Source organism: Syngnathoides biaculeatus, chromosome 11, assembly GCF_019802595.1.
Source record: "Syngnathoides biaculeatus isolate LvHL_M chromosome 11, ASM1980259v1, whole genome shotgun sequence".
NCBI classification, from domain to species: Eukaryota; Metazoa; Chordata; class Actinopteri; order Syngnathiformes; family Syngnathidae; genus Syngnathoides; species Syngnathoides biaculeatus.
In genome coordinates, this window is record NC_084650.1 from 11569713 (window position 1) to 11584714 (window position 15002).

At 43.6% G+C, this 15002-nt stretch overlaps 1 protein-coding gene across 5 annotated transcripts in view; it reads left to right on the plus strand.

The window, feature by feature from the left end:
* slit3 (slit homolog 3 (Drosophila)) overlaps positions 1-15002 on the plus strand; it is a 307110-nt gene that overhangs the window by 202049 nt on the left and 90059 nt on the right. For all 5 annotated transcript variants that reach the window (XR_009797055.1, XM_061834519.1, XM_061834518.1 and 2 more), the window contains 5 exons: positions 2019-2090; positions 6125-6288; positions 8357-8501; positions 12917-12988; positions 14140-14211. Coding sequence is in view for 4 of the 5 variants with exons in the window: in XM_061834519.1 (XP_061690503.1) it covers positions 2019-2090; positions 6125-6288; positions 8357-8501; positions 12917-12988; positions 14140-14211 (525 nt within the window). In the remaining variant the exon portion in view is untranslated. The remainder of the gene's footprint in view (positions 1-2018; positions 2091-6124; positions 6289-8356; positions 8502-12916; positions 12989-14139; positions 14212-15002) is intronic.

Below are 15002 nucleotides of genomic sequence, written 5' to 3' on the forward strand. Positions count from 1 at the left end.
GGGGAGAGTGCTCACGACACGGGTGTCATACACTTGGACTTGTGTGTGTGATCTGTCACCTTGCCGTTTGTCCAAACTCTTTTGTTGAGTCTATCCAGTGTAATAACGCCTTTGCAGATGCGTCCGTCTAGCGCTGTGTCTACAGCGAGAGAGTCAGAGATGGTACAGCCCAGGTACCTAAAGTTGCGAGCAACTTCCAGTGCTTGATCAAGACAGTTTGATGTCGGGTGGAGAGCTTGTATCCTGCCCCATGACTTGCATTTTCTTACTTACTTTATTACACCTGTAATAACACATTATCACACAATAACCCTCTTAACCCGCTTAAAACACATTATTACACCATGAATACTACATTCATGACACTTTGACCATGTTATAACACATTTCATACACAGTGATCAAATTGTAAGAGATTTAGTACACAGCTTTATAACACATATGATGCAGTGGGTTTATGTTTTTCAAAACCCATTTATTACACAGACTATGACTCTGATAAATAGATTAAAATAAATGCAAGGTTTTTTTTTTGTTTTTTTTTTCTATACAGTGGTACCAGAAGTTTTTTTTTTTTTTTTTTTTTTACCAATAATAAAAAAGAAACAGATACTCTTTGGATGCTATATTCTTGTCGCAGTCGTTATACAGTATATGTTTGTCCGTCGTGTTTTGCTGCAGTATAATTTTCCCGAGCATGTACACACGAGTGGCTTTTTGGAAGCATTTGTCCGTCCCGTGAGTCTAACGTTGTAAAAGCCCGTCTTATGAGCTTTCAGCGGCCTGAAAAAAAATGAAAAAAAAAAAAAATCCTTTTGGTCTCCAGTGAATCGATTTGATGGTGCGGCTTTATGTGTGCATCTTTTACTCCGTATTCTTTTGTAGTCTTAACTTTATTTTCAGGTGTAAAAAGTTGTGAAAATCAATGGCGTTTTTGTCTGCTTATGAAGGGAGAATATCGTCGAAAGCTTTTTATGTATTCATCAGAAGGCAGTCGGGTATATGTTTCTCGTTTATATCTTTCGGTTCCATTTGAGCTGCCAGTCGGGCAGCTGTTTTCGTGCGCAAATGAAAATAGAGATCCAAACGGATGGTGGTGGAAAATGTGGAGTTATTTGGAGTCCAACTTCACCAAGCCATCAAATATGCACTGCTCATCAAGAGCTAACACGATTAGCTAATGCTAATCAAGGAAACAACATGCAGCTCTGCTTACCTTTCGGCTTTGACATGCTTGCCGGGGAAGCTACACCCGTGTGACCTACGGGATAGTTTCGGGCTGTGTTAGTTCACTTGAAAGTGGCTCTGCATCTTCCCCCAGGCTAGCCATTCAGGTCCTAGGTGGAGAGCCTCGGTGCAGACGGCGATTATTATTCAAATTCACACGCTGTGGCGACCCCTAACGGGACAAGTCGAGAATGAAACTTACCTTTTTTTTTTTTTTTTTTTTTTCTTTTTACAATTATCGGCCCAACAGAGAGGACTCAACCAATCCGAGTGACTACAAATATTTAAAAAGTCACTTTATCTACATTTGATCCCCATGCGTCATCAGGCATCTCAGGGGACACCCTGGGAGAAAATGTTAGGACCAGAGTGAAAAGGGGAAACAAAACCAAAAAAACAAACAAAACGTAACACTCCGTCCTCGACACCTGCATGCACGCATATTCAGATCAAAGAGAATCACGAGTTCAGCTTGGTTCAAATTGGTTATTACAACTCGCGCAACAATTTGTGATGAACTATAAAGTTTTTTTTTTGTTGTTGTTTTTTTACAAGCGGCAGCTGTTGTGATATTTGATGAATGAATTTGGCGCCCCAAAATGAAGTGTAATCTGCAGTTATAAAAAGTATTGCTCGAATTTCACTACAAAGTCACTCATGTCATAGAAATTGCTGTTATTGTGTGTGTGTGGTGGATGGGAGAGGCATTTTATTGTGTTGTGCGTCAGCGCAGGCTTCCAGGAAGTGCGCTAATGAATGTGTTTCTCCCTCCTCCGTCTTTCTGCATGCAGCACTCTCAACAACAACAACATCACCCTCATCCCGCTTTCCAGCTTCAACCACATGCCCAAGTTGCGGACGCTGTGAGTACACACACACACACACCACACACACACACACATACACACCAGGTGCATGCACTTGTCCTGGCAGGTAAAAATGCTGAAACATCCACAGATTTAGTTTGTACTGAAGATCTGAAAATGGACCAGCAATTGCATTTTTTTTTTTCCCCCATCACTTTTTGAGTGACGTGTTTTCCCACTCATACATTTATACATTCATACACTTTCACCGCAGGTTTGTTGAACAACTTTTTCCGTACCTGGTGTTCTTCTACGGTGGTGGCGTTTCGTTTGCCGAATGGCTGGATTGGCGAAGCCACTTTTGAATATTTTTGCAAAATAAGAAGGAAAAATGAGAAGTCTTATTGTTTTGACTCAACCGTTGCGCATCACCAGGATCCGTTTGACTGCGAATCGACAGACGAAAAGGAAAAACCAAAGCAAGTGTATTTTTTTTTTTTAGTTATTGTGACACCAAAAAAATGACATAGGCAATCATGCTTTAGGGCTATCCATTTTCTTTGCCGCTTATCCTCACAAGGATCACAGGGAGTGCTGGAGCCTATTCCAGCTGTCAACGTGCAGGAGGCGAACTAGTTGTCAGCAGGGGACACTCACAATCACACCTACGGGCAATTTAGAGTGTCCAATTAATGTTGCACGTTTTTGGGATGTGGGAGGATACCGGAGTGCCCACCCGGAGAAAAGCCACGCAAGCACAAGGAGAACATGCAAACTCCACACAGGCGGGGCCGGGATCGAACCCAGTTCCTCAGAACTGTGAGGCCAAGGCTTTACCAGCTGACCCACCGTGCTGTCGCTTTACGGCTAACAAATTGTAGTTATCGACTTTTCCGTTTCGGCGACCAGGAGTAAGTAATACTTGTGAGCTAAGGATTCAGTTCTTGGCTATCTCACTAAAAAAAGAAATGAGCGCTCTGTGTTTTTATGGTTGTTTATTGATAATGGCAATAGAAATGGAAACATAACATAATTGTTCAAGGTTGCTGGCTGTGATTCCTCCTACAGATTTTGCATTTTTTTTTTCATTTTAGATCCTTTTCGAATTGGTGGGGGGGCTTTGACAATCCTTGACCCACCTTCAGTTTCAGATTTTGTCCAAGAAGTGACAACAATTGCGAAATGTGCAGCAACCAATATGTGGGAGCCAGTGTTGCACTTGATAAAATAGTTTTAATTTGCTAAAATGTAAAAACAAAAAACGTTTGATTATATTTACAGAAAAAGATCTCTTTTTTTTTTTTTTTTTTTTTTGGTTCCGACATACCTGAAGAGTGTCGCAAAACCCGTTGAGCACAGCATAGCGTCCCGAACGCCGCTTCTGTTTTTCTGCCCATTTTTCCCCTCAAACGTGAATGGCAGCTCCCATCTCCCGGCCAATCGCAGAACGCTCGGATGTGTGCGTACACGTGCGCTTACCCGCTCATGCCGCCGCTCCAAATCTAGACGGACAAAATTGGATTTCGGGCGGCGGCGGGGCTACAAGTTGGCGGCAGATTGAGTGCCGAATCGCCAATATCCAATATCTTTTCATCAGGCGGCCTGGCGCGCTGCCTCTGTTGTCTGTCAAAGCCGACGGTGTGATTGAGCGACTGGACCCCCGCGCCGCCCCCCCACCAGCCCGGCTCGGGTTCCTTTGCTTCCTGCGTCAGCGTCTATACACACACAACTGAACGGCGGTGTTAGCGTTAGCATTAGCGCCGCGCAGGCTGGTTCACTGCACCGTTATCAAAATTGACAAAAGATAACGCTGTCTTTGTTATGAGCCGATGATCATTTGAATTTGCAGCCATGGCGGTAAAACTGTTCGCCGTTGTGACTTTAAGTCCCGTTTTTATCTTTTCGCCGTCACCTCTTGACTTTGATGCCTCATTTTATAATTCTAATAAACTCAATTTGTATTTAGCGGTGATTTAAAAAAAAAAAAACAAAAAAAACGTGCCCATGTGGCTTAAGGTTGTCGCCGTTGCACACGTGCACGCGCACACACATTTTTGGATGTACTAAGACCTTAGTTACAACAAACAGTGAGCACAATAAAGCCAATCAAGTGCGCACAAATCCAGCGGGCACCACACGGGCTCGGCATACACACACACACACACACACATACACTATTGTGCCCTGTGTTTTAATCCTACTTGTCAGTAATTAAGGCTCAAGACGGGGGTGGGCCGAGACGCGGCTACCTCCAGGCGGGGGTTTGACTATAAACTGGATTTATAATGGGAGAGCGGTATTAAAACCCACTACCCCCGCTGCGAGCATCAATGAGCCCATCTCTGTTCCATAACAGGATTTGTCCTCCGCTTTATTACAAAGGGAGGCCTGTCTTGTGAAAGGCGAGATACTGTATCCCGGCCGGCGTGTAATACGCTGACAAGACATCCTGCCATTTTTTTTTTTTTTTTTTTTCTGCCCTCCCTTCCCTCGTGACTCTGAAGGTGTCCGCCTGCAGAGTCTCTCGGCTTTGTGGCTTCCAAATCCCTTAATGCACCCGACGCCGAACATTACCACACTGGGAGCTCATTTTTCGACAGGATTTAGTGGGTTTGAATGCCCCTTAAATGACGGGCACGTGATTGTCTCACAGGAACATTAGTTGCACATGATGCGAGGTGTTCATTAGAAAATTAGACGTCGGCTTTTAATTTTTTCCCACCGTGCTCTGTCTGATTTGTTCCGGGTTTGAGGATATTCTCCTTTCAAAGCAAAGCAAATTTATTTGTATAGCGCATTTCATACACGAGGTAACTCAATGTGCTTTACGTGATTTAAGGGATTTGAAAACAAAGAGAACCTCGTGAGGATAAGCGGTGAAGAAAATGGATAGCCCTAGAGCATACTTGCGATGTCATTTTTTTTCTTTTTTTTTTTTTTTTTTACTCCTGGTCACAATAACAAAAAAAAATACCGATGTGCTCGCTTTTGTTTTCCCTTCTCGTCTCTGTCGGTTCGCAGTCAAACAGATCCTGACGATGCGCAGCGGTTGAGTCAAGACAATAAGAATTCTCTTCTTTAAAAACGACAAAATATTTAAAAAAAAAAAAGACAGTTAAAACCGCATACAGTGCAAGTAATGTGATCAAAAAGTTGATATATTCTAAAAAGCATGAGTTTTCAACCTGGATTTAAAAATATTCACATTTGGGGCTGACCTCACCTCTGTTGGCAACTTCTTCCATTTCTGGGCAGCTTTCAACCATCTGGCTGATTTTTAACCCAGTGATACTTGATATTAATTTAACATTATTATTGTTGTTGTGGCGGCACGGTGCTCAGGCTGGAAAGTGTTGGCCTCACAGTTCTGAGGTCCCGGTTTCGATCCCGGACCCAGCTGCGTGGAGTTTGCTTGTTCTCCCCGTGCCTGCATGGGTTTTCTCCGGGTGGGCACTCCGGTTCTCCTCCCACATCCCCAAAACATGCAACATTAATTGGACACTCTAAATTGAGAAATTGTGACTGCGGCTGGTTGTCCCTGCGATTGGCTGGCGACCAGTTCAGGGCCGTTGACGGCCGGGATAGGCTCCAGCGCTCCCTGCGACCCTCGTGAGGATAAGCGGCTAAGAAAATGGATGGATATTGTTGTTGTAGTTGCAGTAGAACTCTGCTGCCTTGGAATGACATCAGTTTATATTCGCCTAATCTAGCTATCAGTTCCTAATAAACGGCATTTGATAATCGAATTATTCAGTTCCAGTGCAGCAGTTTTGGCAGATTTTTAAATTACAGTCATAATAAAAAAAATGATTTATCAGTGTTATGCGTTTGGGTCACTGGGTCGGTAACGAATTAATCTCAAAAGCCAGAGTAGGGCCGGGGGGTGGGGGTGGGGGGGGTTGCTTAAACTGCAGCGGCGCTCGGGATCGCATTTAAAGTTAATTGTTAATTAGAGGATTGAGGTTAAGATTTCATTCAAAGATGAGGTTGAAACTTTTCTTGGATGCGCACACATTTTTGTGCTTCATAAAAAAAAAAGAAAAAAAAAAGAAAAGAAAATGATTTGCTTTCTTTTAATTCCTCGTGGCCAGTCGCCTGCACTCCAACAACCTCCACTGCGACTGCCACCTGTCCTGGCTCTCCGATTGGCTGCGGGCGAGGCGAGGCCTGGCGCCCTTCACCCAATGCATGGCCCCCGCCCACATGAGGGGCCTGAATGTCCCCGACGTACAGAAGAAGGATTTTCTCTGCGGTGGTGAGTTTGCAGTTTGTGTGTTGGCGTTCTCGCAGCGGCCATAATATTAGGAACACCTGCGTTCTACGCAACAGCTTTATTCCACCCCCCCCTTCCCCAAAAAAAAAAAAAAAAAAAAAAAAAACCCAGGATTTTCAATTGTGTTGGATTCATCTTGGAAGTGTTCCCAAACTATCTTTAAAGCTAATTACGGCCCAATACTTTTCTACGTAATGTAAAATACACTCTATGGAATCCATTTCAAGCCATGTGAACTCCGACTTTGATAGCGCGTACGCGGCGTCGTCGCCTCCTCGTTATCGACGCCTTGCAGAAAAGAGTGCGTTCAGCCAAAGGGGGGCAGACGAGATGCTTTTCCCTATCAGTGTTTATAGGCGTCTGATTCAGCTCGCCGCTAATCGACTGCCAGGCGGATTTCTCTTAAGTAGCCTTTAGCCTCATCGCTTTTGCCTACAACGGCCCCCATCGGGACTTTGCTTTTTTTTTTTTTCCCCCTTCACTTTTTCGTCCCCCTTTGAAATCGCATCAATTTCCCCTGCAAACCAGCTGTTATTTCTCGTACTTCCTGCGTTTATTTCCTACGTCTACTGACGCTAAAGATGTTACGGTTGTATCCAAATTGGGACTCAAAGGTTTTATTTTGTGATTGGATGTTATTGGCCAGAGCTACACTTTATCCTCCAACTGCTTCTATTCCTTAATCTGATTGTATTTACTGAATCTGAACTTAAATGGGAGAAAAACACCAGATGTGTACTTTGCACCTGCCTTACTTCTTGTTTCCATTCTTTAATGCAATTGTATAAAATATGTAAGTATTCCAATTGGGTTACATAGAAGAGCATCTTGCAATTGCATTTTTTCTTTATGGGTTATCGCACTCTATCTTGCAACCGCTTTACTTCTTACCATTGCCGTCCCTTAATGCGATATGCATTTTTACATCCAAATTGAGCTGTACGGGTTAAAAAAAAATAAATCTGAATTGCATCTTGCAAATGCATTTTATCAGCCAGCACCCTATCGAGGTGGTGCACGTGACAGAGTTTACGCGGCGCCATATTGCCGGTCAAAGCTAGCTGCTCTGCACTGCGGGAGCCGTTGAACCAGAGCAGATTTTTCACATTGGCCGAGACCTGTTGTGCTGTTGGTTGTCACAAGAGATGAGACAGCTATTCAAAGAGATTATTCTATAGCATACCAGCTGAAAAGAGCAGAATATATGGATGGGTTTCGGCAATTAAATGTGATTGATGGTGCCCAGCCAAAATACACACACGCCTGTGTAGTGATCACTTCATTTCAGATAGGAAGTATTCATATCAATCTTAAATTCCCAAGAAGTGTTTACAATGCCAAGTTGGCTCATTTGAGAACAATGCGTATTTAAAAAAAAAAAAAAGAAAATAAACTAAAAAATAAAATAAAAGTTAATGTTTGGCCGCAATCACTTCCGTGTACGTTCCGTGGAGATGACTCCATCCTCTTATTTTTTCCCCCAATTGTAGTCAATATATATACAATTATAGTAAAACCAGGGGTGATTTATTTAAATGTTAGTATTTGTATTGAATAGCAGCTGAAAATATCGATGGATTTTGGCAAAGGTTAACGTATAGCCGAGTACGCTTCGCGTTCACGAGCCGTCTCCCCGTTGAGATCTGATCCAGCAACAAAGTATTTGTATGCGTCCAGACTTTTCTACACTTCCAAACTCTTCCGTGTAAATCTCGACGGCTTACTCACCTGATCCATGTGTAGATCCAGTTGTCCAAGACAAGCGGAAGCAGGCTAACAGTCGGCGAAAACATCGACTTCTGCATTAAATATGGGTCTTCTATGCCAAGTGTCTTACATTTTTCCACGGACCTTCTAAATGTTTAGCGGTATCTGACAAAACTCTGGGCGTCGTGCCAGATGACATATTTTCGTTTCGTCTCAACGGACTTAGCATTGAACAATGCTTTGCTTGATCGGCACTTCCGGCCAGTCACGTGATTTCGCTGACGTAGCTGCACGAGCTTTATATCTTGATGTTTTTCCCATCCCTTCGCTTATTCATCCAAAGGCCCCGCCCACGCCGAGCCCAGGACGTGTACGCCCCTGGTGGCCGTGTGCCCGCCCAGCTGCACCTGCAACAACAACATCGTGGACTGTCGCCGCAAAAGCCTGACGGAAATCCCCGCCAACCTTCCGGACGGCATCGTGGAGATGTAAGGCCGCCATTCATTCATTTCAGTACTTAATAGTCATATTTTGACTTGCGTGCTTGCGTACGTGCATCCATGTGTGTATGTGGGTGTAGTCGAATCGAATGTGTTTTCGTCTGAGTTTTAACTGCATTGGAGGAAGAAAAATACTTTAAAGATGAAGTGAAAGTCTGAATTTTAGTTGACTGTAAACGCTACTCTGACGTGACACAAAAATGTCTTGTATCTTTTCCAATTATAAAAACGTCTGCCCAATCCAACAGAGAGGCTCCGTGGGGGGAAAAAAAAAAAAAAATAGTATACTGCATATACTTTTGTTTTGATTAACAATCCTCAAATCTGATTTGCTGTGGAAAAATTTTGCTGATCTAGTGCAGTCATACACCGCTGCAAACGGCAATAACAAACATTGTGAAATGAAAAACTAAATTCAGCATTGTTTTCTGTACTATTATTAGATTTTATTTATAAGGTTGTAACATTCTGGGGATTATATATAAAAAAAAAAAAAAAAAAAAGGATCTAGGAAATTAATGGATGTTTGAGCCAACCATCCTGCAAGAGACATTTTTATTTCCAGACAAGCAATGTAATTTGTATGAAGTAATCATAGGTAATATTTGTGTTACTGCAAAAATACATGAATTATTGGGAATGGTGAAAATTTCCAAAAAAGATGTTTCTCGGAATTGTACAGTAGAATTTAAAAGAGGACTTTGACAAAAGTAATCGGAATGGGTGCACACATTAAAAGTTAGTAAATGAGGGTTTAGTGTTTCTTTGAATGCAAAAATTATCCACAGATTTCAACTAGAAACATCTCTAAATTGGAAACTATTATCAAAAAAAATTCTTCTCTGGCTCTGACATTCTAATGACCCCCGGCTGGAAAACTGACAGCCAATCAGCGTTTGCCACATCTGCAGTGCTTCCTGTTTTGACCCCTTTGCTCGTGGATACGGTTTTCACCGAACAGAGGACGTCCACTATCGGCATTTTGTGGCCGATTTTTGTGAAAAAGAATTACAAACAAAACCAAATTCCATGTATTCATTATGATATGAATAATAATTCAATTACCCCACGGGAGGTTAAAGTACGACAAATGTAGGTGCGTATTCTCATTGTTGTTACAGTTTGGGCACAACACGTTGGCATTAAGGTCTAGCTAGAAAGAATGATCTGGAATGCCGAGCCCCGGTGACATCACGGGGCGGGTCAAGGATGTTTCTTCCGGGTCTGGCTGTGAAAGCATTTCAAAAATGTTATTCATGTCCAAAATATATGTAATAATAAGATCACTTCAGATTGGAGGGTTTATTGTACATGGACATTTTGGACAAAGTCCTCCTTTAATATGCAGTAGCTGGGGGAAAAATCTATCCTGTGTTGCTGCAGCTAAAACGACTGCAAATTCAATTCAAAATTCAATTCAGTGAGGAAATATTTCCCAAATTTGTCATTTAAACTTCCTTTGTGAAATCATATATTTCCACACATTGACTTGTATATGCTCGACCACTTTGGAAACCTTCGTTCATTGAATGTGTGCCCAGTTACCAAATATTAAATGTCTACTCTGCATTTTGATTAACTCGCATATCTGTTCCGATACATCATTTGGGTCAATGTCAAAATTCTGCTCGCTGGTGTTATGGACCGCTGCCAAATTTGGGTAAAGCGTGTGTGTGTGCGTGCAGTGTCAAGTCACCGTCCTCCATGTTTCAATCATCATCTAATCGTCACCTCAGCCTTATAGATTTTTTCATTCTGCCTATAAAGTGGCTTCCCTTTAATGCGTCCTATTGCGTTAAGCCTGGAAGTGCCTTTGTCGCAACCTTGCGTCGCCTCCCGCAAGGAGGATTTAGTTTCGTAACGAGCGCTTGTACGTCGCCCTTATCAGTGCCTGTACTTCTTGAATAATGTCAACACCCTGGAGTGAATTATTTGTCTCAGGTTCGCAGGGACACCGAATGCACTTAGCAAGACGTAGAAAGCAGGACGCGAGCCAATAAACAAGCAAAGCGGTGTTTAAGTTTGAAATTTGAGTGGGGGAATTCTGGCATATTTTAAGGTCTTTCAAACGTTTCTCCCATCAATTAAATCCCTTATTTGATGGGCGCTCAATACCTGCAAATAAAACGGCAAAATCCAGCACACGGACAAAAACAACATGATTTTACTTTGCATTTTTATCTCACCTGGTTTCCCGTTGGATCAAAAAGTCGACACGCCCCAGTTCAAATGCAGGAGGAATTAGCAACACTTGCAAATAGCAATCAGTATGGAAACAAAACCTTCAGATGTCAGGAAAAGCCCCCTGGAACAGCTGAAATGGTTATCAGCAATTCTGACTTTTTAGTTCTTTATTTACTTTTTTCCCCTCACCTTATTTCCACGTTAAATCATGAAAAACACAGCTGCTGCTCGCATCTGTGATTGGGCGGACATACCTTAGCAGAATTTCCATCTAGCGACAACGCAGACATCTATTTTGATGTGATTATGCCCAAATTTAGTGAAAAGATGCTACAATTGAATGACTCACAATCATGCCGTTGTAAGAAATGTTTGGGAAAAATATAGCAAACCTAATAAGGACATTTATAGATTTTTGGATGGATGATGGTTGAGAATGCAGAGGCGGAACATGCCTAGATGGGCTGGGCTGAACTCAAACAATATTTTTCGGACTCAAACATACATGACGGCGACAGCCAACATCCCCAGAATAACCAGGCCCCTGTAATTTGTGGATAATTTTTTTCGGGGACCCAATCGACATTACAGCCAATTACAAAATGGAAAATATCAGGCAATCAGATTGTCGGAAAGTCGAGCAAATCGTGAGGAATTCTTCAAAAAGAGCCTTCAAGCTGTTTCATGCCACTCCCAGTTGAAGTTTACTGTCAAACTAAACATCAAACTTGGGTAATTCCACTTTGTGTATTTAAAACAAGCACATAGATTGGCCTTCAGTTTGCTATGATAACACAAATCGTGGGAAGCAATTTAAACACAAAAACTGTTACGTTTTTCTTTTTTTTTTTTTTTTTCTTAACGGGATCGGGGGCCTTTCCATTGAGTGGGGAAAGATGTTTTGAGTTACAAGCGTGCTCAGTTCCGCTCGTATCTCAAGGCGCCACCGCATCCAACGCGAGGATCTTGTTGGTACTTCGAAAAGGGGCAATCATCCCAAACGGCTTTTAATCCTGGCAAACATGTCCGCACGGATGGATGGATGGAAGGATGCAAAAAGCACAGAGGTCAAGAACAGACCACAGTGTGGGTTAAAGAGTCGGAGGATAAGAGGGTCTGGTTAGAGCCCATTCATCATCCTGACAGCTGACCCTGGTACTCGCCTTGGCTCCGGTCCTCTCGCATCCACAGGTTTTTCCTCCCTCATCCTCCATTGTCACGTCAAACATTAACAACACGTGAACTGGATGCGACTCGTCGACCGCAGCGTGTTTTTTTTCCAAATGGACCGGCGTAATCAGTCTTGCTGAGAGACAGCCCTTGGCTTGAGAAAATAGCGTGCGAAATCCTTTGTTTTCGCAAAAAAAAAAAAAAAAAAAATATTTGTAAAACCAATATCAGCAGCGCGCCACAGCCGGTGACGGATGAATTATCCCGCGTGCCAACTTTTGCATCATTATCGTCGACTCCAGTGCACCATTTGTACAAAGTAGCGCGTGCACGGTGCTCTTCTTCCTCGGTTTGGATCGCTGGAACGACAAGAAATGATCCCTCCGTCAGGCCTCTTCCTCATTAGGGTGACTCCTGTCCCGGGTGATTTTGGAATGAGATGCGGGTACACCCTGGAATGGTCACCGGCCAATCACGTGGCTTATATAGACGAGCATTCTCATTGATTTTTTTTTTTTTTTTGCCAATAGAGAATTAAGTTTTGGAGGCGGCGTGGTGGCGGAGCTGTAAAGTGTTGGCCTCACAGTTCTGAGGAGCGGGGTTCAAGCCCAGCTCTCCCTGTGTAGAGTTTGCATCTTCTCCCCGTGCCTGCGTGGCTTTTCTACGGGCACTCGGGTTTCCTCCCACATCTCAAAAACATTCATTCATTGGAGACTCTAAATTGGCCCAAGGTGTGATTCTGAGTGCGACTGTTGTTTGTCTCTATCTGCCCTGCGATTGGCTGGCAACCAGTTCAGGGTGTCCCCTGCTTCCTGCCCAATGACAGCTGGGATTGGCTCCAGCACTGCCATGATGCTCGTGAGGATAAGCGGCTAAGGAATGAATGGATGGATGGAATTTAGTTTTCGATGAGCTCAACATTCCCGTTTAGTGAAGCTGGAGAAAAGCCACACGTGCCCGTTGAACAGCTGTGGTGAGGCAAGATTCAAACGCGGAACTTTTCAACGCCGAGGCAGATTGTCATATCTCTCTTCTGTGTGTCTTTTCAGTCGTTTGGAGCAAAACCTGATCAAAAGTGTCCCGCCAGGAGCCTTTTCGTCCTACAAGAAGCTCAAGAGGATGTAAGTCTGTCCATACCAGATGAAGAAATCTTTGTCTTCACGCAAATTAAAAAAATGCATAAATACATTCATGGATTATGACATCAATATGTAGCACAGGCGCACACGCGCACTTGACTAAGAGATCATCTAAAAATGCATTAAACAGTCTTACTGAATTTCAAGGCCAAAACTCTGAATCCGTTTACCGTATTTTCCGCATTATAAGGCGCACCTCCAATGAATGGCCTGTTTTTTTTTTATTTTTTCATATATAAGGCGCACCGCATTATAAGGCGCATAGAATAAGTGCAACAGTAGAGGCTGGGATTACGTTATGCATCCGTTAGATGGAGCTGCACTAAAGGCTCAATATTGATCCATTTATAAGGCGCACCTGATTATAAGGCTCACCGTCGACTTTTGAGAAAATTCAAGGCTTTTAGGTGCGTTTTATAGTGTGGAAAATATGGCATATTCCTTTGACATAATGCCTTAAGATATTCTCAACAAGGCTTCTTCAGCCATCTATCTGACCTCTGTTTACTCCTGTGATCGCTCAAAAGCTGACGAGACCGAGCCCAAATTTGAAAACTTGATTCGGTTTAATGTACGGAAGTCCTCCCTTTAAAAATTATTGCATTTTAATGGAAAAAAAAAAAAAATTGGTGACTTAAAAAAATGAATCACTGCACGTATGCTCTCCTTCAGCTCCTTTGTTAAATGTTTTATTAACTTGATTTTACTCAGTTGAGTGAGTAAAAATACACAATCCATATTTTAATTTTGATTGTACTAATTGTTTAAATGGAAACACGTCTCTATGCGTGGCCGCTCACGAGGTCGCGAGGTCATAGCTCAGCCCCCCAATCATCCCGGGGGCCGTCATGAGGGTTCAATAATAAATCCCGCTTCCCGGATGTGAACGAGGCGCACTTAGCGGGCCTTTCGCTCTTCCTCCTTTTGCCTCCCTCACTCTGCACGTCCGTCGCATTTCATCCCATCTGCCTGTCCATCATCCGCCGGCTCATTTACTTACACCGACTTCCTCGTTTTCTCCTCACCGGCGGCGCGCCTTCCCTTGACCTCTGCTGATGTATGCTGTCGCCGACAGTTCTAGGACATCTGTATTGCTAATGCATTACCCCCCCCCCCCTCTTTTCCACCCACAGAGACTTGAGTAAGAACCAGATTTTCGACATCGCCGCCGACGCCTTCAGTGGCCTCCGCTCGCTCACCTCCCTGTAAGTGTCCCGCACGAGCATGAACACGGGCTGCGAAGTCGAGGTCGAAGGTCTCCTCGGACGCGCTGACCCGTATTTTTCAACCGAAATAGTGAGGACGACCGCAGCCCCGCTCGCCGTCTCCGCGGTTTTGCAAAGGAAATATTGTGACAGGTCGTACCCCACGATAAAGAAGAAAACGTTTTGCGCTTTGTCTTTGGAAGAGGCAAGCAAACATTTTACCGAGGCACAGAAAATTAATGCTCTCAAACGGTTTAGGAGAAACCATAGACTGCGTAAAAACCTCCTTTTGGTTTTTTTCCACTCACTCCGAATGCACAAGTGCAAAATAGAAAAAGCGTAGTCCACTGTAGCGTGCAGAATGTGCTGAACCCGGATGGAAACCCTTCACTCCGGTGAATGCCTCACAGTTCTGAGGACCCGGGTTCAATCCCGGCCCCACCTGCTCTCCCCGTGCCTGCGTGGGTTTTCTCCGGGCACTCTGGTTTCCTCCCACCTCCCAAAAACATGCAACGTTAATTGGACACTCTAAATTGCCCCAAGGTGTGATTGTCTCGACGTGTCCTGCGATTGCCTGGTGACCAGTTCAGGGTGTACCCCGCCTCCTGCCCCGTTGACAGCTGGGAGAGGCTCCAGTACTCCCGCGACCCTCGTGAGGATAAGCGGCAAAGAAAATGGATGGATACTGTTATAGTTGCCATTTGGAAGTCGTCTATTTGTCGATTGTGTAAGCTGAAATTGGAACGTAATATTCACCCGTTCGCTCCGACGGCAAATTTGTGGTTCTGTTA